We start from the raw sequence: 24,833 nt of genomic DNA, 5'->3' as shown, positions 1-24,833 counted from the left end.
GTAACAGACCAAAGTAAATAACAGAATAATTAAATATTTATTCAAAACACATTGCACACATTTGATCTAAAACAGAATATTTACAAAGACAGACATTCTGAAAGTGAATACAGAACCAAGATACACAAGTATCTAGTCTGTCTAGCAAACTGGACTGCACTGCACTGTCAGCAGCTGTGCTCAAATTGATACAAACACACTAATTGCCTTTTCCAAGAGAACACAAATGCTGCAAAATCAAACTGTTGAAGTTCATTTTGCAATTAAAGTCATTTCCCCGCACAAAAGCATGTCATTTTAGAAAGAGAAATGAGTGGAGTTTTTTTCCTTTTGTCTGTCATAACATTTAAATAAAATAAATATTTAATCACAACCATAGATAAAAAAATGGGGGAAAAAAACACAATATGATCCCTAAAACACCAACCCTGTCACACACTGGCTAGCAGAAAAAAGAGTAAGGAAACAGCCAGCCTGTCTCACTGCTAAATGAATTCCTAAGCAATTCATAACTGCCACCATAATAAACAGTGCTGGCTTAGCTTCGTATGTCTGTCCTTTAAGCAGTATATTTTTTTTACAATTAGGAATGTCCCATGCTGTGTTTTTAGAAAAATAGATTGAATAATGTGTGGGGGAGACATTTCTGTTGTCCCACTGGCCTTCTGCAGCTCAGTGCCCTATGTGGTTCTGCTGAGTGTGTTTCTGGTTTCGGGTCAGGCAGCTGTCTCTTTCAGTGGTAGTCTCCCCTGTCCATGCATAGGAGCAACCATGCACTTGAATTCCCAACCACCAGCTTAACTCTTCTAATTACTGACTTCTCTGGTTCTGGCTCAGGGTTATAGCAGTTGCTATGAAGCCAAGGTTGGACAATGACCTCCTTTCTCACTTTATCAAGTCCCACTGAGCTGAGCGAGGTCCAGCAGCATAGGTAGCTGGCAGCAGGCAGCACAGCCTGGCCACACACCTGCTAGCTGGCTTCAGGCTCCTCCTGGGTTTCATGCACAGTCGAGCCACTATCAGAGTCATCTACATGGCAAAATGCCAGCCCACAGACACTGGGGATTATTACTGTCTTCTGAAAACAGACAGCCAGTGTCATTGCAAGAGGCTCATAAGAGACCAAATACCCTTTGAAATGGATATCAAGTTTGGTAGACTCTACATTTACAGTACTAATTAAAGAAGTGGAACAACAGGAAACATCTTGGTACAACTAACTTAAAATCCTGGGGTATGCCACTGGGCATTCTCTGCTTTAAAAAAATCACTCCTCCCAAAGGCATCTTCAATACACATTGGTAAAATCACGCTAAAAGCATGAAAAAAAAAACAGAGGAACAGTATAATGATGTAAACTAGGGTAAATAACAGCAAAGGTCAAACTTTGTAGGACCAACAAACAGCTACTTTTTTTTTTCTAAAGGATGTTGTTATCACTTGCTCCTCAGAGCAGTTCATAGGTCCATGTGCTAAAGTGGTAGACTGGGCAAAGCTGAGCACTCATCCACATGTATTCACCAAGAGAGGCTTTGCAGTGCGCATTTTGGCATAACCTCTTAACTGCAAATACCACCTGCTTTCCCGGTGTGACTGCTGTTGATGGAGTCTGCTAGCAGAATCGGTGTGTTACTCTGTACCCATATAGTGGTAGGAGCTGTGAACTCCTGCTGAATTCACATGCTAAACTCTAACCTTCACGCTTGCTTGAGCACAGACGCTTCTCCCTCCCATCTTCTGTACTAAACTCCTGACTGGGACAGAATCTTTATACTAAATTCCCTGATAAGAGAAGTTTTAACTGCTTTCTGAGTCCTGGAGTTTCTTGAGAAAGATACCTCAAAGACGGGGGGGTTGAAGAGACAAGTGTATATAAACTGTGGAGAGCAATATTACAAAGACATCAGATTTTTCTTACTTTAGGCCTAAAGGGCTGATCTTTAGCTGTGAAGGACAAAGGCCAAAAAGCCAATAGCCTTATTTCCAAATCTCATCAATCAGCAGTTTGTGAACGGATTGGCTTCAGCAGTGACTGAAGTTGCTGTCACTCAACTTGTGCCAGTGTCCATTCTCTCAGGCACGAAAGTGCTGCTTTAATACCTGAGAAGAATTCAGCTTTCACGTTTTACAATTAAGGACCAGGTTTGCAATGCGAGATGAAGAAAAAGCAGCTAGGTTTCAGATCTGAACTGGTAGGCTGTGGGTTCAAATCCCAGATGAGACACCCCTGAGGTATACTTCAACAAGAAATGTCAGCCAAAATTGCTCCCGTACCATAACCAGGTGTAAAAAACAGAATGTAAATATAAGTCACTTTGGATAAAGGCATCAGCCCAAAAAAAATTAATGACAGTAAAGATTGTGTTGCTACTATAAGCAGTTTGTTTGTCTGTGTACCCATGTTTGATCTCTTGTGAATTGTGTTTGATCTCTTTTTCATCCTAATTCTTCAAAGCATCGCTGAAATAACTGCAGCTGCTTTACCCACGACACACAGCACGTTTCCTCCAAAAGAAACCAGCTTTTCAAGATACGTCTTTCAACTGGAGTCAACAGCTACACCAGAGAGCCAACAAGACCCTTGAACGACTTGGTTACGATTTGCTATTTCAATGGAATTCGTCTCCTCTTTGAGTAGAAACATGTGAAAGGAATTTGGATGTGGGAAGGCATTTTCTTTCACTTCAAGAATGCAAACCTTGACGTTAGATTCCCAGCCCACTCCCACCTCCAACCACACACAAACAGGTGCCTTTGAGTTCCAAGTCCAGTGAGTAACAGGACATTATTCTGAGATCCGTCATCTGTGTGGATTTCAAGGTTCAGGGTCGCAGTCATCTCTTTATGGAGGGGTCCTTTTATGGCTCACAGTGCAGCCAGAACACCTTCCAAGCTCATTTTTGTGCAGACCCAAGCTGAAAGGTGGTAGGATTTGCTCAGGATGCAGTTGGCAAATGTCCTGAGGGCACCCTTTTAGTTCCTGTGTACCTCGTGAAAAATGGATCTCCCTTCACACTCATCTTCACACACTTCATTGTAACGTCCCGAAGTCTTTTTGCGTTTGTGATACTGCACGTGAGGATTTGTATTAGTTGCGTTCATGCTGTGATGGTACTCCACTGTAAGCTAATTAAAAAGGTCATTTCAGGAAACTCACTGAAAGGAGGGCCTGACAGGTCCGTTACCTCAGGCGGGTGAACACCTAGAACAACACAGCTTAGCTGCCTTTAAAACTGGATTAATATCTTCATCCCAATATGGGAGAACCAGAGGCCAGAAGCTTCAGTCAAGGGCAAACAAGAGAGCTTGTTGACCAGCCAGGATCAGATCTCCACCACACAGTCAGGAGACTTGGATTTGATGGCATCAGAAATGACCTTTGCTCCCGATTCACCTATGCGGTTCCCCTGCAGGCTGTAACAAAGAAAGGATGGCATTACTATTTAATTTTCTGCTTGAGCCGTGCCTTTCTGTCGAGAAGAAGCACACACACCACCAAAGGAAACAATTCAGTTTTCAATGAGACTGCAGTGCTGTTGACATTACTTAAATGAGAAAGCACAGATCATTTGTAACCAGGGTGTTACTTTTGCTGCCGTATTTCTATGGGTTTTTCTCTGAATGATTGGCACTGGCTCTGTGCACATGTGTTCAGGCACAGTACCAACAACCCTGTTCCTCCGATCCAGTCCTGACACTTACTTGATGTGGGTGAGCTTGTGGTTTCCAGTGAGGGCTGTGGCTATAAAAATAGCCCCGTCCATTCCCAGAGAGTTCTCCTGCAGACTGTGGACACAAGCGCAGGATTAGTATGTGTGTGTTTGTCCCCGCTGCTATGCTTTTTTAAAAGAATAACCACAGGTAATTCCGTTTAAAAGTGGGCAATGAGAACCATTCCGTGGTGAAATGTGCTTACGGAATGAAGCCAGATTGAGACAGAACAGGCGTCGGGGCTTGAGGGAGCTTACTTTAAAATCCGGAGGCTGGTATTGATTTTCAGAGCGTTGGACAGTGCCTTGGCTCCTTCCATCCCAATCGAGTTCCCTCGCAGGCTGGACAGAATAGGGAAAGAGTGGACATTACTGTATGTCATTTAACCAGCTGAAAGAATGAGCAAGATGGACAGGTAGCGTCCAGAAGTTAAACTGTATATACAGTATATATACTGTAGTACAGTCAGTCTACGGAAGCATCAGGCAGATCTAGGACAGCACCTTATCACTCATCTCCTTTCAGTTTTCATTGCGTTCAAGCCCTCAAGCACAGTACCTACGTCACCTCATTATCTGACGGAAACGTAATAGTGTTGTGTGGCTCTGAAAACCCCTGAGAAATAAAAAGCTTTAAAAAAAAACCCCTGAGAAATAAAAAGCTTTAAAAAAAAAACACTTGAAGAGTGAATAACACATGTCCAGCTGGGACAAGAATCAAATCAATTACGATAAGCCCAATTATCATAAGCTCCACAGGAACCCCTTTTAACTCCACCAATCTAAAATTGAATTATCTCAACTGTGAAGCACATTAACATTTAAGTGTGAAGGACATTATATATGCTTTGCGGGTGTCTGGAATGAGTTATCCAGGCATACTGCTGAAGTGGATTCTGTGGGTTTCCTCACAGAAATGGCTGGATGATGAATAAACTACTAATGACTACAGCAAGAAAAAATTAGGGCTTCTGTGGTTTGTAGCCTTTCTACTGGCCTTTGGGGTGGAAGCTAAAACTTTTAATGACGAAAGAGCCTTTAAATGGTAAAGAACGAAAGCAAGAAACAAACATTTAAGTTTTTTTTTTATATGTAGGAATTGTTCTTTTTTCCCCCAGCTTCTGAAAACTTAATTCCGTAAAATTTAACATCTAAGAAATGGAAAAGAAATGTCTTATGTACTGTGCAGGAAATCCTTCTGCCCGCAGAACACTGTGATTGTATTGATGGAATTCTCTTTCCATTATACTGCCTGATGCTATATTAACAGTCAGGCGAGGAAGATCATTCTGGCAAAGGTGGTGAATGGAGAAAGAAATTTGACCTGTTCAGAAAAAAAAAATTAATACATTACAACCACAAGCCACTAATAGCTTCTAAATACAGCCTGGCAACCAACAGTCTGGTTATAGCCAGTTCATGCTTATCATGGTTACAAGACTACTGTCCCTGCACAGAGCTGAGGTGTTTAAATGGAGACCAAGGGCATGTTCTGGGAGTTTCTGAGCTTTAAATGTCAAACTGTATGTCTTGTGAAACTACAATGCCCAAAAACATCATGACTGCAAGGGGCAATTTTGAAGCAGTATTAACAAAATATCGAAGAACACCCTGTCTCTGTAATTACAATCAAGCCTGTCGCTCCTCAGAGATGGCAGCAGAATACTTGGCATCACTTTGGGTTGGGCTGCCTCAGTGACTTATACACACGTCAAGCCCTGTCAGCATGGCATACAAACTGCAGCGTGATGGCAGCAGGCCAGGAAGTCCCCAGGAATACCACGTAACCATGGGGACAAGAGAAACACACTACAACACGCTACACACAACCACAGCCGTGCTGGCAGTTACTGGTTACCACCAGGATGGAGATTTCAGCCTGGTGTTTCTTCTTTTAGCTTTTCGATTTAACATGAGAAACACAAGTGCGAAAATCAAGAAAACCAAGAATGAAAACGTGTATTCATGTTTTTGCTACAGCGCTGGAAAATATGATCTGAAACTTCTTCATATCTGACATCAAACATTGTCCAAGCTGACCGGGGGCTGGTATGGCTTGTGAAGACCTCCTGGGAGCACAGCGCTGTGCCTCTGCATGAGGCCGCACAGTGCTCCAGTGCTGGAGGAGACACAATGCGGATCTCCAGCACAGCCTTCGCACAGTTCAGACCACAGGGGACGTGACGCACTGCGCCGCTGCCCTTCTCCCGACTCCAGGCCTCCAGACATTCGTGTGTTTCACACCCAACACAGTACAAAAGCCCACGTCCGGCATGACCTTTAAGAACAGTCATTTGAGCTTTTTCCATGGGTCACTTGTTTGACCTTTGCGGTGTGAGACCTGTGGATGGATGGGCTTAGCTGATGGAGAAAACCTGCAGCCCTCACCCACCTTCTGAGTAAAGCAGAGCGAGAGAGACGGGGGGCGGGGGGGGGCACGATAGGTACTTACTCCAGCGTGCGCAGAGTCTGGTTGACTTTCAGGGTGTCTGCTAGGGCGATGGCACCAGCTTTGCCAACTGACACTCCCTGCAGACTTGGAACACAGACAGCCAGATCAGCAAGAGCTTCTACAATCGATCAATTCTCACTTTCAGCGGTAAAATCTTTTTATCATCAGCCTTTCCCATTGATTACCAGTCACATATTCAGTCGAAAGCCTTTGGTGCGATTCTAGGTCATCTTTTCCGCATTGCGCTATTCCTGACCATGCCAACTTCAGCAATCCCATGTGAACAGATTGAAACAAAGTTGAATTGGGAGGAAACAAGGTGGGATAAGTCTGGTGTTTGCCTAGAATGGTCTACCAATGGACTGTAATAGGTCTTTAAAGAGTTGACATTAGCTTATACAGTATAAAATACCTAATTCATTGTTATTTCATTTTTCATTGCTTGAACCCCAGCAAGGTTTTTAAAAATCAGGCTTTGCACCTCCTGCACTTAGCATTTGGTTCTGAGAACCTTGTCCTCCTGGCTGCTGTTTGTGTGATGTCACTTTTCTGCCAACTGTGATGGATGAGAAAGTGCCTCCATTTCCACAAGAAGCTGCAGTCGCCAGTTCATTAGCTTTGAGAAGGCCACTGCTGCTTCAAATGCAAGCTGATATCTTGAAAGGGGTAACAAGGTCAGTATTAGGGAGACCATTTGGAAGCAACTGCAAATTAAGTAGTTCATGGGGGGGTAGGTGCGTCAGCATGCGTAGTCTGCAAAGGAACAGCCGAAATGTTGTGTTTTCTCTCTTCTCTTTTCAGCAAGGAATAAACTGAAAATTAAGCTGACTTCCACCTGTGATGTTCCTACTAGCCCTGGATGAATGAGGTGTTTCCTTTGAACAGCCAACAGGAGATGCAACATTAATTAATTAATTGCACTGCAGGCTCACAGGCCATTGCAAGCCACAAGGAGTCGCTGTTGTGTGACAAGCTGGCAGAATTCAACCCGATCCCCGTATAGCTGGGGGCCTGTACTGGAAGGGCTCCTGGACCTTAATTGCTCCAAATAGGCGCTGCTACTGCTTGAGCCACTTGGGATTGCACTGTGCTATTGTGGCATCGCTGGACGGACAGGGCAGATTGATCCAGGGCGAGAATGAACACTTACTAGAGGGAGGTGAGAGCCGTGTTGGTCTTCAGGGCCCCAGCTAGCGCGACCATGCCGTCGTCTCCAATGGCGTTTTCCTGCAGGCTGTGGAGACGCACAGAACACATAGAGAGAAGAGGCACTGCGTCAATGACAGAAGACCAGATTCAGAAAGCTGTATTCCCCCCCCCTCCACTGGATGAAGATTTCAAACTGCCAATATCTCAGTGGCTGACCTGCAGCAGATATCGATGGGTGTTGTTCTGGTTAATAAACATGGCCACATGAATGGTCATAATAAATAAAGAAAAATATGGCCACTTTAAAACGACACAAGTCAGTGTAAATGTTCTTCCGAGTTTCATTAAGAAACACAAGATGACGATATTGTTTGATTTCCTCTCCGGTGATCACGCTGTAAAAGGAAATAACTGGTTTGCTGTTTAAGTTTAATTGATTTTAATTAAAAGCAGCTGAGCAAATCGCAATTGAATCAGTCCAGAACAAAAGCAGCGCTCATCCGTGCTGGAAAGCAAGGAGGACCCCGAGCTAGCCCTAATCCAACAGCAGCGCAACGCAAGGGCGGGAAGACCTACTCCAGACACTGCAGGGTGCTGTTCGACTGTAGTGCTTGAGCCAGGGCCTTGGCAGCTTTGGATTTGATGAAATTCCACTGGAGGCTGGAAAACAAGGCCAACAGAAACAGCTGGGTTACGACAACCGAGGCCCATCAGATCCAACAACCCCCCTGTAAGTGTCACTGCTTCCACACAATCAACATCACTGGGGTGTGGGATTCAATTCCGATTAGGGTAATAGATTAAGATTGGGTCTAGTGCTGTAAGCAATTGGGTAGTTGTGACTGGGATTGGAGTTAATGGCTCAAGACATTCTAGGTGCAGCTTACACCATACATAAATTATAATTTCTTTTATGTATTTTTCTCTATATCCATTCATTGTTATTTTATTTCCTGGTCACCAGGGCATCTATAAATTACTGCAGTACCGTGTTACAGTCCAGGCACGTCCACTTAAATCAGTTTGAGGCTACTAGAATCAACTGGACATGCTCTTGGAAAGAACTTGCTCATGATCTTTTTACTCATTGTGCAAAATGGAACCATTTGGGACCTTTAAGAATGGAAACATTGCAACAAAATCTGCAAAAAGATCAATTGATGAATTACAAACAGGTATCCTTTGACTGGACCTGTTTAAGTCAAAGACTCAATTAAACGGATCTTTGCCAGCTGCAAGCCAAGAGTGATGAGGATTCTCCAAAGGGCAAACACAATTTGCAGAGTTACCAGGGCAGGGTGGGCAACCTGCCTTTGTGGCCTTGGGGAAAACACCCACTCCTGCAAATGTGCATGGCGGCCTCAAGCCTGCAGTGACATCGATGAGAGACTCACTGCTCCTCCAATTTGAACTAACTCTCCTGTAAGACTCTATGGAGCTCGCAGACAATTGCAGAAAAAATAACTCTGACATGTGAGCACATTAGAAGGGTAAGGCATGTCCGCTGCTCTTAATTCTCCCCAAGTCTGGATGACAGCTGTAGTCACAAGCTGAGTTGAGTCATTGCCGATTTCAAATTGAGTGGAGATATCATAAAAAAATAATTGTCAATTCCTAATTGTATGTAACGCTAATTGAATTAACAAAAAAACAATACAATGTTTTGTGCATAGTTTTGTCTCTACGGTAACTGTAAACCACACTATCAAAGAAGCAGAAGCCACAGGAAATGTCAGGCTAAATTGTGAGACATCCTTTGACAAACCTCTGGCTCAGCTCAGAAAGTGTGCAACCTTTCTGCTTTCACCTTCACCTGGATCAGCACCTCTTCCTTTTATAGTCTTTTGAGGCACTATAGTTCTGTAGTGGAATACGAAAAATTGTGAAGAGAGACCTTTTAGTGATCGTTTGTTCCAGCAAAGAAAATTATGACAAACAACTAGAAATAAAAAGAAGTTTAAGATGTACAGTAGCTCTATTTAATTTTCAGCTACTGTTGTGGTTGCTAAACGGCAGCCAGGACTTAACTCCCACACTAAATTCATTAACACTGGATTAAATCGTTACCAGCCCACATGCCACACGTATTTTCCAGACCTGATGCTTGTTGTTTATATTAGGCAGATGTATGGGGGCTTTAACAAACATAAGGCCAGAGCCAAGTAACGCACTTGGAATTTGTGTGTCATGATTTTGATTTCATCCCTCCCTAGGGCTGCTGAGTTCTCAGATGTATCAACAGAATATCATTCAGTATTCATTTTAGATTTTTAAGATACTAATGTGATGCCACGGGGGTAGTTGTCTCCACATTGGGCATGGTCAGGCTCCCATTCACCCCTTCACGCTCCTTTAGGATCCTTTTCTCATAAAGCTCCGTTTCTTCTGTCAGTCTCCTCGCAAACGGACCTTTTCACTTTTTTCCTCGCAGGCTATTCTTCTCACAATCCCCTCCAGGATTGTCGTTCTTCTCCACCCCCTCACAGGGTTACTACAGCAGCTAATCTGTTCACTTATACACGGTAGGACGCTCTTCTAACATTGCCCAGACTGGTAGCGTCTCACACCCGCCACTGTCGTCCTTCAGCTCGGCTCTCTCACAGTAGACCCTCCGCATTCGTCCTCTCACCACTGCAGCCACAGTAAGACTGAGGTCCTGCTGGATCTTTCCCTTCATGAAGTATTCAGGCTAGTTTTAAACCACTCCTACATTCCTACGCCTGCCGTTATTTCCACTTATTCATGTCAGGTGTGGTTTCCACGGCAACACGTCACCCTTAATCTGGGGCTCTGCCCCCCACACCAGACACTCCCTGCATTGCACCACATAGTAATATTTTTCTTAATGTATCTCCATCCTATATGGAATTGCTCATTGTTTCCTCACAGCTAGATGAGCTCCCCCGCCTACCCATCAGGCCATTCATCACTGACACGCTGCGAGCTTCACAGAGTTGGACAGGCGAGTTAGCACTCATTGGAGGAGCTTCATGCCTCTCAGTGACATCACTGCAGGCTTGCATTCACCCAGGAAGGCAAAGGAGATACTGTTTTGTAGAAAGCAGACAATGCTCAATGTCAAATAATCCCAACCCTATCCATGAACAGAGGGTCAGCAAATTGCATTCATGTTGGAAATCATACTCAGCTTAAACTCAACTCATTACACCATTTTTCCTTTGCGCACATCCCCAAGGGCCACAGGGGTCTACAAATTATCATGTATTACCTATGCCTAAAAGAGATGGCTATTTCTAGTCTAGAACAGAGAAGACCATGCATTGCAAAACATGCAAAACCATTGACAAAATCAACCTGATTACCTACTTACAGAATCAACAGTGCTACATGAACCAGAGGTCAAAAGGGGAAATTACAGGGAAGCTTTAAAACAAAGAAACTAAGATGAAGTGCACAATAAGACCAAGAACAGGAAGTCAACTTTTACACACAGGCTTGTCTCGGTGTGGAACAAGCTAACCAGTGAAATTGCCAAGGCCGATACACTCACTTCTTGCAGAAACAGCTGTTCGAGTTCCTCAGCTCAATGTGAGTTTTTGGTAGTGGTTGGTTCTAATTATGTCATCCAGCTACAGTAATACTGGGCAGATTCAATGTCCTTCACAGGTGCTAGGTATGGCCATCACGAGAGTTAGGATATGATGGCCAGTCACAACACACATGATGTGGGGAACCCCTCCAGGGCCTGTGGCTCACTTTCTTCATCGGGGTACTTACTGCAAGGAGGTTAAGGCACGGTTCCCCTTAATGGCTCCTGCAATGGCTTTGGCACCCTCATCATGCAGGAGATTCGCCGTCAGACTAAGAAGACGGAGAGAGAGAGGGTAAGATAGACACCCACAGCATAGACGCCCACTTGAATCTCCCGGTGCCCTCCTTCTTCCTGCTTTAGAATTGCATTGCCAACAATCGCTTTCAGATTTATATCTGCAAAAAACCAACAGCAGCTTCATCTTCATCTGCGCATGAGGTCCTCGTTAAGCTCCACAGCTGAGACTGAAACACAACCAGCTGAAGGCCAGGAGGAAATGTTGCGCTTGATTTTCCCAAGACCTGACCGAGCAGCTGCTGAAATCATACATTTCCATCCTTCCCCTGTGTAAAACCAGCTATGAGATATGCAAATTAGAAGCTAATTATGTGCTGAGTATCTTCTGTTTTAGTTAAGGTGATAGTCAACAGCAGACAAAGCCCGGAAGCTTGAATCAACTTCTGAAATGAAATAAGTTACACCTTACTGGTAACTGAGTAGTAAATGAATTAACCAAGCAAGTAGGAATGGCTATGGAGCCAGCTGCAGTGAACGTGCAAACTCACTCCAGGTTTCTCAGTGTGCTGTTCTCTTGTAGTGCGTTGGCAATCTCCTTCGCTCCTTCCACACCTATGGAGTTCTCCCTAAGGCTGGAATATGAGAGAGGAAGATGGGACAGAAACATCATCTCAGTTTGACAGCACAATAATAACATACTGAGACAGTCCTCTCCCTTACCTACAGTACTGCAAATAAGCAAGGCAATAAACAGATAATTCACATTCTGCATTATAATGTAGAACATTAAATGTCAAACACCTCCCAAGTGTCGACATTTGAAGTTTTCAGCAGTTTCAAAGCAAGAAACAAACTGAAGTGTTTACTGTTTACCTTAAATTAGGTGTGAGACACACTGGTCAAAGGAATTGCCTGGTTAATCCTAGTTAATCAGGTTCTGGGTAAATGATGAAGGGTCATCAACAGTTGAGGAACAGATTATCGAACAGGCAGGTTGACAGAAGAGAGCAGCAGGGAGAAAGAGGAAGAAAATGGACAGAAAGACACAAGGAGAGAGAAGGGACAGTGGCAGGAGAGAGTTTCTAATCCACATCATCCATAAAGACCAGATTTGAGTTAAATATTTTAAGCTTGTTAACAGAGCTTGCCAGTACGATGTTTTTAGGAAACTCTGATTTCCTGTATACAGAATCCCTAGGTTAAAAATAGCCTTTCCTGGTTAGTAAATGCATTGTTACAATAGGTTCTGTATTATAGGTCCCCATTCACTTTGTAGCATTCAGATTTATATATAGAGAGAAATTTAATTTTAGGTTGTATTCTGTTTGGTGCAGAAGGTAGGTTTCTCTCTCGTTGACCTGTGTAGGTGTTATATAGCATTTGAATACTTGATAGCAGTCTAGGGTTTTTCTGGCTGGTCAGGATGTAGGCCCCTTAGCCACTTGTTTGTACTATAAATAGAGTAACTTGTATATTGTGTGTTGTTGTTGTGTTGCTATTGTTAATAAATATTTGTTTAACTCAGTATGTCTGACTTATTATTTTTTCAACAAAGCTGTGCCAGGGAACAAAGCACTTCGGTGCCCTTAATTAAACGATCCACTTGGGTTTATTCTAGGCAAAATCTTTACAATTTGGGGTTATCATTTATTTAATAAATAAAAATTATATTTATAAAAAAATATATATGAATTGGCTTCATTACTCTGCTCTCCTCCCCACTGAGAGCTGATGTGTGGTGAGCGTTCTGGCGCACTATGGCTGCCATCGCATCATCCAGGTGGGGCTGCACACTGGTGGTGGTGGAGGGGAGTCCCCATTACCTGTAAAGCGCTTTGAGTGGAGTGTCCAGAAGAGCGCTATATAAGTGTAAACAATTATAATTAATTATTAATTATTGATTAACCCTGAAAGACCTACAGTATGCAGTATACAGTATGCTGCGAAACTAACAATTGTAGAGGTTTTGATATGTAGTGAACACTGTGACTTCTGGGAAGGAAAGCTCAGGTGACAGAGAAATCAAAGTTTTTTTTGATGAAGGACACTCCTATTGATCAGAGCTACAGACTAGCTTCACATTGGGGCATCTCTGTAAGGTGAGCACAGAGTGCGGACTCAGATGTCGATTTCAACTCAGGCAGAGGGGCAGTTTTCAGGAATTTGCCATTTTCTTGTGTTATCAGTCTGCGTGTGCATTGTAAAAAAGTCACCCTGTTCTTTCATGGCTCCAGCCTAATGTGCGGTGACATGAAGCCAACAATGGCTAAATTAATTAATCAATTAATAATTCAGGGATTGAACTCTAATGCAGCAGCGCACAGCTTAATTTTGAGAAATAAATCTTAATTAAACTAGTTATTCATGCGTTTACGTTTAAGAGTTAAAGAAAATAACAGCAATTATAATAAATTAATTAATGTATGCTATCAGATTTAATTTTCAAGCCATTTAGTCCAGCAAAATGCATTTAGGAGAGCGACAAAGCACAGTGAATTCGCATCAGGTGACCTATGGTAGAGATCATATATTGGGCACTCACTTGAGGTCAGTCAGTCCTCTGTTGTGCTTGAGAGCCCGTGTCAGCGCTGTGACCCCTTTGTTACTAATGGAATTGCTCCGGAGGCTGCAATCATTGAAACAGAAAAGTGATAAGAGCGAGGCAGGCCTAGCCGAGATGGGTGTATTATGGGATGTAAGGTATGCCTGCCTTTCATGATTCATACTCTTATCTACTGTGAATTAAGTTCTTGTACAACATACTGGCTTATCATATTCCTAGTTAATGACAGTGCAGTGTATATTATGAAAGTTACCCTGAAAGGGCCGATTCATGGTTTTGAGACACACAACATAATATACCCATCTCCATCTACAATATACTGTCTTGAAGACACTTTCCAGCAAAGACTTCACCCATGATAAACATACCAGACCAATTCAGATCAAAAACAACAACATCAGCTTCTACATCCCCACAAGATTCTACCTTTCTAGTCATTAGCTGTTTGGTTTTCCAGAAAACACTGGAAAAAAAACAAGATTTCACCCTGAACAACACTAAGGAAAAGCAACGCTAGGGAAACTGAAGTATTTTTGCTCTGACTTTGGTTTTTTTGTCACACTTCATGTTGAATATTCATGCTGAATATCACTTGAAAGGAAGAGGAACAGTAATACTCCAGACGCACTGAAGAGCGACAAGGCTGTGGTTCTCCATCAGCGCCTGGGCCAGCGCAGTGGCCCCCTTGTCACCAAGCTGGTTACTGGACAGACTGAAGGGAGAAAAGAAACAAGTGTCATATAAAGGGCTAAATCTAGCAAAATAATTTACTCCCCCTTTTTCCCTTTGATAGTTTTCAGAAATAAGCTCTATAATTTTGCTTTAAAAATATGATTATCACTAGTGCTATGTACAGATTCACAAGAGTCCTATTTACGTGGTTAACCTTGAATCAAAATCAATAGACACAGTGCTGCGCCTTTTTCTGTGAACAGTAACTTTAAAAGGAGCAGATGCCTCTGCTGTGATTCGCTGACAGTGTGAAGACATTGCGCAGAATCTGGTATGTGATTGGTTAAGAACTTTCTCATGGGGGTGGGACAGGGTAGCTGCCTGTCCTGTAATTGGCTGCCTCTTTCTCACACTCAAAGAAGATTCCACAGCCGAAATGTTGTGTTTCCTTTCTTCTCTTTTCAGCAGGGAATACACCTATTTCTTGTTCCCTTGCCTCTCTCTTACATCAGTTCTTTCAGGCTCCGGTTTTTCTTCAACGCCTCGGCAATCAGCTTGCCTCCCTCTGCAGTGATGGAGTTCTTCTGCAGGCTGCCAGACACAAACAGAGGCTCACTCACCATCCAGGCAGAGTGACACAGAACTGCACTCCGGCCTTTTCTGGGACATCAGGAAACAAACCTGTCTTCTGACTTAACACAAGAACTAACCAAGACTGCATAAACATATACAGTGCATCAGTAGAGAAGATGAGATGGATATTACTACCCCAAGAGGCAAAGAAAAATAATGTATTGGTTGGCTGAAAGAGGGTTCCAAACACTGAAGATGTGCATGTAACCTATTACAGACATGTCCCAAAAGCACCATTGTTTGAGGATAGCGTTCTCATTCAAGAGTGGAAAGATACTTCCAGCACCTGATAGATGTACACATAAACTTAATAGCTTTAACAGGGTGTTTTCTCTCTAGAAGTTAAAATATGATAAGCATTGACACTGATCCAACTGTAGCATCCTTTCCAACTAACTGACATCACCTATCTAGGTTCTAGGGAAGGTAGAAAGAGACTGTGGCACAGGGAGGAAATGGTCAAGGCTCTCTCTAAACTCACTGAAGGGTGACCAGCTTGCGATTTGTCATCAGGATCTCTGCAATGCCCTTGGCTCCCTCTTCCCCGATTAAGTTGTTCTGGAGGCTGGAAGAGAACAGCAGAGTGGTGAAGAGAGACTAAAATATACAGCATATCATCTCCCACTGTGCTCCAGAAGCATCACTGAATATCACACAGACAACACAGGAACAATCTCTAAAGCAGTCAAAACGTTGAACGCCCAGCCAGCCAGCCTGTGTAAAGTGGCAGAAACTCTAACAGATGTTTGGGTCACCAAAGTCCTCACACCAATTCTTCCTTCAAATCCTCAGTCAGTCTTCACTGTCTTCACTGACTTTGTAAGTACCATAGTACTCACAAAGTATCGACTCACACAATGTCAATGAGAAGAAACACTACAGACTGTCTTCATCACTGTCTTTCTCTTGTAGAAATAGTAGAGTAACTGCTACAGTATCTGCAGGGGTACTCCACATCTAAATTCAGAAGCTGTATTTTCGGTTTGGTTAGATAATTTCGTGACAACAAGTATTAAGCCCATCATTTTCATTTTAGGAGCTTTCTGTGGTTACACTAACAGCAAAGGGATTTTGACCCATTTTTAGATTTCTGTAGCTTACCACAATAAGTAACATTTAAGTTAGGCAGGATGGTAAGATAAGACAAAATGAAGATCCTTGACCACATTTCCCAGAAGGCTGTGGGGAATGCTCTACCACCCTTTGTCACCTGACCATTCAGATGAAGATGATTGGCCAGGTGACTATGAAACACCAGGAAGCAGAGGGTCCTGCTGTCTGGAGACAGAGGGCAGATCCTCTGGAGTGTGTCGCACCAGTTGAGGTGTAACTGGGAGAGAGGAGAGAGGAAGACCTACTGCTGCTGCCGGAGAGCAAGAGCCAGATTAAGTAAAGCAAACCTTGACACTACCGTATGGATGCCAAGCTGGACAGGGAGTCGGAATAAGATGAAGCAGTGGCAGAGCAGCTGCAGGGGAGGACGGAGGCTCACCTGAGAAACACCAGGCCCTGGTTGATCTTGAGCGCTTCTGCCAGGGCTTTGGCTCCTTTGGGCCCGATGTTGTTACTGCGGAGACTGTAAGGACAAGCATGGCAATCAAACTGCGATACGAGCGGCACGAAAGGACCAGCACCACGGACATCCATCACTGACTGGAAATCTTTTCAACCCTCAGACCAGCAGGGGAGAGGCGTAAGAAAACAAGGGCTCTGCCTTTATTTGGCTCTCTTTTTTTGCAGCCAAGCCCTAGTGCAGAGGTAAGTGTCCTCGGCTGTCTGATACAGCTGTCGCTAAAACACTCCAAGCTTTGTAGGTGTCTAGAAATCTAATAAGAACCTATGTTGCACAGCAAAGTAAGTTCACCAATCAACTTCAAAGGTACCCTGCTGCTAATGAGACTACTGTGTGCTACAGCTTCCACATCAGTATCACAATGGACTACTGACACAGCCTGGAATAGAACCAGCAACCTCTGGACTCTATGTCCTATCCTGCACTTCAAGCAGAGACCTCTACTGGTTGAGGCCCCTCAAGAGCCCCCACAGTCTTTGGATTAAGCTGGGTCCCCACTGATCAGGGAAAGCAATGAGTCTGTCACTCCACAGCAAAAAAAACCACAGCTGAGATATCTATATTTATGGCCACTACAGAGCCGATGTCTTCTGCGCGGGCTTTAGGCTTCCTAGGGTGCCAATTCTGTATTGGTTACTAGGTGGTTGAGCAATGTCCACTACTAAAATCCTTCCAGAAATATCAAACAATTCCAAAACCTGAATGATGTTAGGTTTTCTAAAAACAAAATGTTTCATGGGTCAGACCCGCAATCTGCATTAGTTACAGTGGGGTGGTGAAGCGAGGTTCAAGCATTTAGGAAGCGGTCTGTGCTGATCATCTGCGCCGCTGGGCTGCATCGTGTGTCGTACTCACTCCAGAGCAGTCAGGCTCCTGTTCACCATGAGGGACCGGCTGATGGCCTTGGCTCCTTTGTTACTGATGGCGTTCTCAGCGAGACTGGGGAAACAGCAGAACACATGAGCAGCAGTTAACACCTGTACTGTATACAGGGTCCTTCATACTAGTAAACCTGTGTTTCATCCCCAAGAATGCAGCTCAGTCTGCACTCAAACCAAGCCAGCTGGAGATAACCTGACTGCACTGCCTTGCAGCGCACAGGTGGGCTGAGTAACCAAACCGCAATCTACCAAAAGCTAAACCACTCTGTGCCTATAAAGTTAAAGCTGATTCACTCTGTTTTATGTTATTTTAAAATCGGCATCCTGAGACAGGGTATTACTGTATCATGCTCAAGAATGGTTCGGACAGAAATAGCATGACAGCTATTTTGGCTCGACGCCATCAAAACAGACACATGCTTAGGCATAGAACAGCTGAAAGGGAAAGTCCAAGACCGGAAAGCGTGGCGAGAGATGGCCTATAGAATCACAGAGAGTCGGATTCGACTGAACGGATAACATCATCATATTTTGAGAACCTGTAGCTCGATTCAGGGGCCAACTGAGCTGGCTGTGCTACAGAGCTGCACAGGAATGGATTAAAATAGCCTCACACTTGGCTACTGCAAAGTGATTATCCCACTTTTCCACTGGTACCTTGGCGCCACTCAAGGACACTTGGCAAAGTGCCTTTTTATGGTCCATACATAGGCTCAGAGAGCTGGTTCTGATGGACTCCTGAATACAGTACCAACCAGGCTGGTGGTAGGGTGAAGGCATATCAGAGGCAAGACAGTGCTTTCTCAAACACAAAATGGGTTTTACTTTCACGAACACAAAACAAGTATTTCAGCATGAAGAAAGACCCTTGTGCTTGGCAGACATGGTTTATTCAAAAGAAAACGCTTTAGTTGAAAGACGGGAAAACTGTAAGAAATAAAGGAATGACATGGCTGGAATTGATCACTTTTCTTCACAATTAGAGTAATCAACCTAAATCCCCCCCCATCCTCCACTGACCTTCTGTCGACATTGAGAGAGAGAGAGAAATGATTCTCTGGAGTCACGTTCTGATCTGTCTTGTTTCGCTAGCGCAAAGTGCAAATGGCAGATTAACTGTGCGCTTTCTGGATATATTTATTTTGTTGGAGGCATAAACCATCATAGCCCATAGCTTTAAAATGTTAATAACCAATAAAACTGACTTCTTAAAAGCCTAAACACTCTACCTACTGGCTTCCTACTAGTATGCATAACTTTAATGGAAAAATAGTGTTTAAAACATCAATGTTTTATTACAGTTAACTATGCATGAGTCATGCTAGTCTTATTACCAATTACCTTACAGTAGAAAAACAATTGTTCTAAGTGCGATAGCTGTTTAGTATTTGTTTGTCTAGTAACATTGTTGAAGCAAATCCTGATCAAGGTCACAGCTGTAAAGCACTGAATTCATTTGTCTTGATCTAAAGACAATGTGGATTGTTTCCTCGGTTCGTGCGAGAATATATGACGTCCGTGAACAGTTTGCTTAGTAAATAATAGAAAAAAAGCAAATGCATTTTGGTCTGGAGGCGATTTTAAAATGTGTGGACGTTTCTGTCCCCTGACTACAAGTCATTTCAGACCCGCAAATCCAGCTGGAGTGTATTATTACAGTCATTAGAAGAGCACACATAACTCTGTCTACTTTCTCCCCAAGCTTGTATTGGCAGGCAATGTTTCCTAGCCAGTCGTGCAGAAAGGCAAGGCAAGGCAAATCGATGTTTTGACAAATGGCAGCAAGAATGTCAATCATTTCCTTCCCCGAGCTACGAGAATCGTCACACAGCTGTCACAGTCGCCTTCCCGAACCGCACGGAACAGGCGCTTCTCAAAGCAAAGGAGGATAAAAAAAAAAACCACAATTACTGTATGTTTCAGGTCGCTGGGTGAGCGAAATAACTATATCTCCATCACAAATATACTGTTAATGAGTCAATTTAACCGGCTAGGAAGCAGAGATAATGATGTTAAACAAAGAACGCAGCTGACCCCTGTGCTGCTTTCCTTCAGCCTAGCTGAGAGTAAACAAGGTCGTTATTTTTATTCATCAGAGTTGTGACACCAGAGGACTTGTAATAAAAAATACACTGAGTCTCAGTGGGAGTGTTTTGGAATTCAAAAATGTTTGAAATGTATGACTTTAGATACCTAGTATACTTTTAAAATATGCCATAAATACTCATGGACAACGAACCATAGATGAGGGACAATAATTTCTTACTTCTTGTCTACACTCCGGGATAAATTCATATTTCTGAGGAAATATTTGCATTTGAAGAACATAACTGTGCACACTTACACCAGCTGATACAGAAGAGCGATGCCTTTCTCACTAGAAATGAACCTTTTCTAAATAGATGGCAGTTCCCTTGTTTAGTGTCAACATCTTCAAGAGACCCCAGAACAAACAGGCAGCTCAAAGCAATGAGGGTGAGCTCTGACCTGATCCTCTGGATGTGACAGTCCTTGGCGCTCAGCAAGCTGCCCAGCAGTTCCATGACATCATCTTTAAACTGGTTATTCTCCAGTCTGGAAAAGGCAACACAAACAGATACCAGAGAAGGTGGTACTTAAAACCAGTTGAGGCCCAGCATCACACTTTCATGGAACATCTCTGTAGCTGTGATCAGTTGAGCACCATTTAAATAATGCACCTCCCTTTGCACAGTTCCCAGGTATATACTGTCTAATGTCTAATCTTGGCCAAATGTACTGAATGGCTAAATTCAAAGTGTTGAAATTAAAGGTCTTTCCCTGACAATCCTTCATATTGTGCGGAGCGGTGGCTCTGTGGCTAAGGATCTGCGCCCGTGGCTGGAAGGTTGCCGGTTCGTATCCCGCAGCCGGCAGAGGAATCCTACTCCGTTGGGCCCCTGAGCAAGGCCCTTAACCCCAACTGCTCCAGGGGTGCTGTATAAATGGCTGACCCCTGTGCTCTGACCCCCAGCTTCTCTCCCCGTCTGTGTGTCTCCTGGAGAGCAAGTTGGGGTATGTGAAAAGACAAATTCCTAATACAAGAAATTGTATATGGCCAATAAAGTGATCTTATCTTAAATTGGGAATATGAATACAGGTGTATATTTATTTGCCAGATCCTTTTGTCCAAAGTGACCTCCAATTACCTCTGGTCAAGTTGCAAGGGTTAAAATGACCATATCAATCAACGAGCTCTGTATTGCACGGGGTGTCTTTTTTGGTATAATATACCCCGTCCTCCCACCCCCTACACCCTGCCCATGGGCTTACTTGAGATTGCTGCAGTAGAGGAGCTGCGGCAGCAGGCTCTTGACGATGCTGTAGTTGAGGCAGCTGGACAGGTTGGTCTCCTCTGCGCACTCCTCCGACACCTGCAGCAGGTAGGCCAGCACCGAGCAGTTGACGGTGTTGAGCTTGCCTGCCAGGCTGCCGTTGCGGAGCGACTCCTCCACGGTCCGGGCCAGCTCCGTGTGCTGCAGCTCCTGGAGGCAGTGCACCATGTTGACGGCCCGCAGGGAGATGGTGCAGCCGGAGCTCAGGCTGCTCTGCAGGAAGGAGATGGCGGGACCTCGGTAGCCGTTGTGCTCGTCCCTGGCCAGCAAGAGCAGTCCAGACAGGGGCTTGATCACCTGGGGGGAGAGCAGGCCGGAGAGAAAGCGGACAAAAACATCCAGCTGTCCATCCTCGGATTGCTGGGACCTCTGGAGAGCATTTTTAAAGTGGTTCTGGAAGCCTATTTTGGGCCAGGACATCCCACTCTCCGTGAACAGATCAAATATAGCGCGCTTCGAGGCCGTGTAGTAGTAGGTGGCCGCCAGGTACTCCTGGAGTGTGAGATGGGCAAAGTAATAGACTGTGGAGACTGGGGAGTCTTCCTTTACTAAGATGCGAGTGCAAAGACTGCCTTGTAAGGAAGGCAGGTCAATCCCATAAGCCTTCATGTCTTGCTCATAGAAGCTGTACTTCCTCTTGATCAGCCCGTAAAAGGCTAATCGCCCCAGGCTGCCCATCAGCTTCCGACTGCTCCCGCTGGCTTGTTCAATCTTTAAGGGCTCCTTATCCTTGGAATCCCCTTCCACCATCATCTTGAAGAAGTGAGAGTAGAGCTCGGTCCACGTTCTGGGCAAGCCATCCTGCGTGTCATTCCTCAGGAGGTGTCCAAGGGTGGAGGCAATGATCCAACAAACGCAGGGCACGTAGGACATCACCAGGAAGATCTTGTTGGAGTTCAGGTGGGACCAAATCTGCGAAGGCAGGTCTCCATCCTGGAAAAGCTGCTGTAGGAAATGCTGGATGTCTTTATGTCCAAAACCTTGGATTTCGGTCAACCTGTCCACTAGGCCCCCAGGGATCTGGGCTGCTACTGTGGGCCGAGAGGTCAGCCAGACAGAGGCCTCAGAGAACAAGTTCCCCCGGATGATGTTGGTGATGAGGTTGTCCACAGGGACCTCCTTCTTGGGATCCGTACAAGCCACGGTGTCCGAGAAGTCCAGCGGCCACTTGAACTCATCCAGCCCATCAAAAATCAGCAGGACGCGAGGAGTGCCACTGAAGATTTGGCTCACGTCAGCGATGTGGGGAAACGTCTGCTTTATCAACCGCTCAGCAGATAGTTTCTCGTAGGCGTTGAGTTCCCAGAAGGTGAAGGGAAAGACAAAGTTCACTTCCTGGTAGATCTCTCCCTTGGCCCAGTGGTGGATAAAGTGTCTCACCAGGTTGGTCTTCCCGATGCCCGCCACTCCCACAGTCAACAGGATCCGAGGGGGCATGCTCACCCTGGTGAGAGGCAGCAGCAGTTTGTCCAGGGCCAGCCTCCTGGCATTGTGTCTCCCGGTTCCTCTGGTGGCCTCGATCTGCATGACATCGTGCTCCTTTTGCTGGAGGTCCGACAGCCCCTCCACCAGCAGCAGGTTGGTGAAGTTGTCGAGGGAAGGCTTGATCGGCAGCAGGCTCTGCTCCAGCCAGGGCCCGTAGCGGCTCTGCAGCACCTCCACGTGCTTCTGCACCATCGGGTCTGAACACAGAAGAGAAGAGACGTCGGTCAAATCCGACCACATTCTGTCAGAAGGCCGAAACAATCCTTTGTGCTTGCGGAGGAGGGTGGTAAGAAATCGGGACACCCGTTTCTCCAGCGAAGGTCAGTGTTCAACCAGAATTCTCCTTTTCTGTTGCTTAAAATATAGCTCAATTGAATACCCCATTGAAACAGAGAGCAAACTCCCCTTTGTGAGCCCCACTCACCATACAGCGTGATGAGAAGGTAGAGCTGGGAGTTGGTGGTCTCAATGAAGGCCTGCAGCGACTCGGAGCCCTGGGGTCCCTTCAAGGCCAGGATGTCGATGACCGTGCGCACCTTCTCAGACACGTGGCCGGCGGCCTGAATCTGGCAGGCCTCGTCCTTACTCAGGAGCTCCAGCTTCCTCATGTGGCTCACGATGTTCTCCAGGAAGGGCCCCGAGATGGACCTCACCAGCTGCTTCCGGTATCTGTTAATCCAAACACCTGCAGAACGCAAGGGGTCAGGCTGGTTTCATTTCAAACACGGTCAATTCACTGTATCTGCGTGGCGAGCGTCATCTCTCAGCTCTTCTGCGAGGACAGGTAAAACGTTCTCACAGTCGTTAAAAAGTGTATTTGGTATGACCTTTGTTATTCTGTGTTTCACATGTTAAAGACCTTCTCAAGGTCTCTTAACTGTAGCTGGAAATGATACGCAGTTTCCTTTTAAATCACAAATTAACACTCAAAAAGAGATCATGGAATGACTGATTAATGTCATGTCATGTCATTTACCAAACCGCTTCATACCATACGGTGTTGTGGTAAAGCCGGAGTCTACCCAGCAAGCAACGAGCGCAAGGCAGGGTACACCCTGGACAGGACGCCAGTCCATCGCAGGGCAAGTGCAAGCCAATCACACATGGGGACAATTTGGAGGCCACAGTAAGGGCCGAGGGGTGGATTTTGGCCCAGACACTGGTATAACTTCCTATTCTTCTCGAGAAATGTCCGGGGATCTTTAATGACCACTGAGAGCCAGGACCTCAGTTTAATATCTCATCTGAAAGACAGGTGACTGATTAACACTTTACTGAAAGTACAGATGACAATGAATAGAAATTTACCTTCCATTTTCATCTTTGTTTATGGGGAGGGAGTGTCAGATTGAAGCTCCAGGGAATGGCCTTACAGCCATGCTATCTTTGCGCTGTGATCCAAACTGAAGGTTCTTCACAGTTTCTCAGTCACAACTCCTCGCTTAGCCTACTTCCATTGCACTGAAAACAGACACAAAAGCCTTTTAAGCATTACTAACCCAACTGCATGAGGCTGTGTGTTGGGTGTTCCTGTAAAGAGTAATAAAAAAGTATAATGAATTAATAACAGTGGTAAAAAAGGCATGCAGCAGTAGGATGTTTAGCTAAAGTGTAGATTTTAAAGCAAGAAGTGTAAAAAAAATGTAAAATGTATTCGTAAATGTATTGTGAAATATTATGCACACTTTTGGTCACCACATTACAAAAAGGTATATCTTTGCTGTGGGTTAGGTTCTGGTTATACAGGAATATCCTACACTGATGGGTTAACAGTAAAGAATGTTCTTGGCCTTGAAAAGAGAAGGCTATGAAATCACTTTATTCAGGTGTTCAAAATCATCAAAGGCACTGACACAGTCAACACAATAAACTTCTTGGGGATTAACACTGTATCACGAATGAGAGGCCTGCATTTAAGACTGAGCACAAGAGGCACTGCTTTACACAAAGAGTTGTGGGAGTGTGGAACAAGCTACCCAGCCATGACATTGAAGCTGATACCCTGGATCCCTTCAAGAATTGGCTAGATGAGGTCCTCAGATCAAATGTCTCTAGCAACCAGTGAAGCTTTGTGGACTGAATGCCCTCCTCTTACCTTCTTTGTATGTATTTTGCTCTTAAGTTTAAAACAGTTCTCAGTCTTGTATTTTATTTTATCTAGTTGAAGGAACCAGTTAAATAAAGTGGACCTTCCTAAATAATTGTCCCTGAAAAGACCCACTTCAATCAGGTTATTGCATCTCAGAAAATAGTCCTGGAGAGCAGTAGCGCTTTTGCCTTGTTAAATAATTAAGAAACACAAGAGATCAACTTGAAAAAAAAAAAGATGATGGCCGAAACTGTAAGTCATTCAAAAACATTTGTCATATTGCTTGTTACCTAATGGGACAATTGGCTGAAAGGAATTAACAAAATTGTTTCTTGATAATTGTTTTTTAAATTTATTGACATTAAAAAAGAACCTATATATAAATTATGGTGTCTTCTTTGCAAAACTTCAACCATCAGTTCTACGGTCTCTTTTGAAAACATTATATTGTGTAAAATTACGCCAATTCAGAAAAGATCATCT

General features: G+C 44.3%; 1 protein-coding gene across 1 annotated transcript; it reads right to left on the bottom strand.

Annotated features, from left to right (window-relative positions):
- Positions 1 to 18: 18 nt before the first annotated feature.
- nlrc3 (NLR family, CARD domain containing 3) lies at positions 19 to 23,717 on the bottom strand. Its single transcript, XM_006637054.3, has 18 exons — positions 23,570 to 23,717; positions 22,686 to 22,946; positions 20,715 to 22,458; positions 19,911 to 19,997; positions 17,398 to 17,481; positions 16,462 to 16,545; positions 15,451 to 15,534; positions 14,844 to 14,927; positions 14,293 to 14,376; positions 13,644 to 13,727; positions 11,650 to 11,733; positions 11,050 to 11,133; positions 7,888 to 7,971; positions 7,313 to 7,396; positions 6,163 to 6,246; positions 3,969 to 4,052; positions 3,703 to 3,786; positions 19 to 3,414 (listed from the first exon to the last, which is right to left on the bottom strand). Exons 1-18 carry the CDS (start codon positions 23,580 to 23,582, stop codon positions 3,324 to 3,326), a joined length of 3,288 nt encoding a protein of 1,095 aa, XP_006637117.3. The 5' UTR covers positions 23,583 to 23,717; the 3' UTR covers positions 19 to 3,323.
- Positions 23,718 to 24,833: the final 1,116 nt, after the last annotated feature.

The sequence above is a fragment of the Lepisosteus oculatus genome, chromosome 19 (genome assembly GCF_040954835.1).
Source record: "Lepisosteus oculatus isolate fLepOcu1 chromosome 19, fLepOcu1.hap2, whole genome shotgun sequence".
In the NCBI taxonomy this organism is placed as follows: domain Eukaryota; kingdom Metazoa; phylum Chordata; class Actinopteri; order Semionotiformes; family Lepisosteidae; genus Lepisosteus; species Lepisosteus oculatus.
Note: the sequence above shows the minus strand (reverse complement) of the source record. Positions and strands in the feature narration are given on the sequence as shown.

What these genes read in the sequence shown, in the direction of transcription:
- nlrc3 (XM_006637054.3), bottom strand. An exon ending in CAGGGCCTGGTGTTTCTCAG is followed by an intron (nt 15,535 to 16,461) that starts GTGAGCCTCCGT and finishes GTTCTCTTCCAG; the next exon opens with CCTCCAGAACAACTTAATCG. An exon ending in CGTGCCTTAACCTCCTTGCA is followed by an intron (nt 7,972 to 11,049) that starts GTAAGTACCCCG and finishes CTTGTTTTCCAG; the next exon opens with CCTCCAGTGGAATTTCATCA.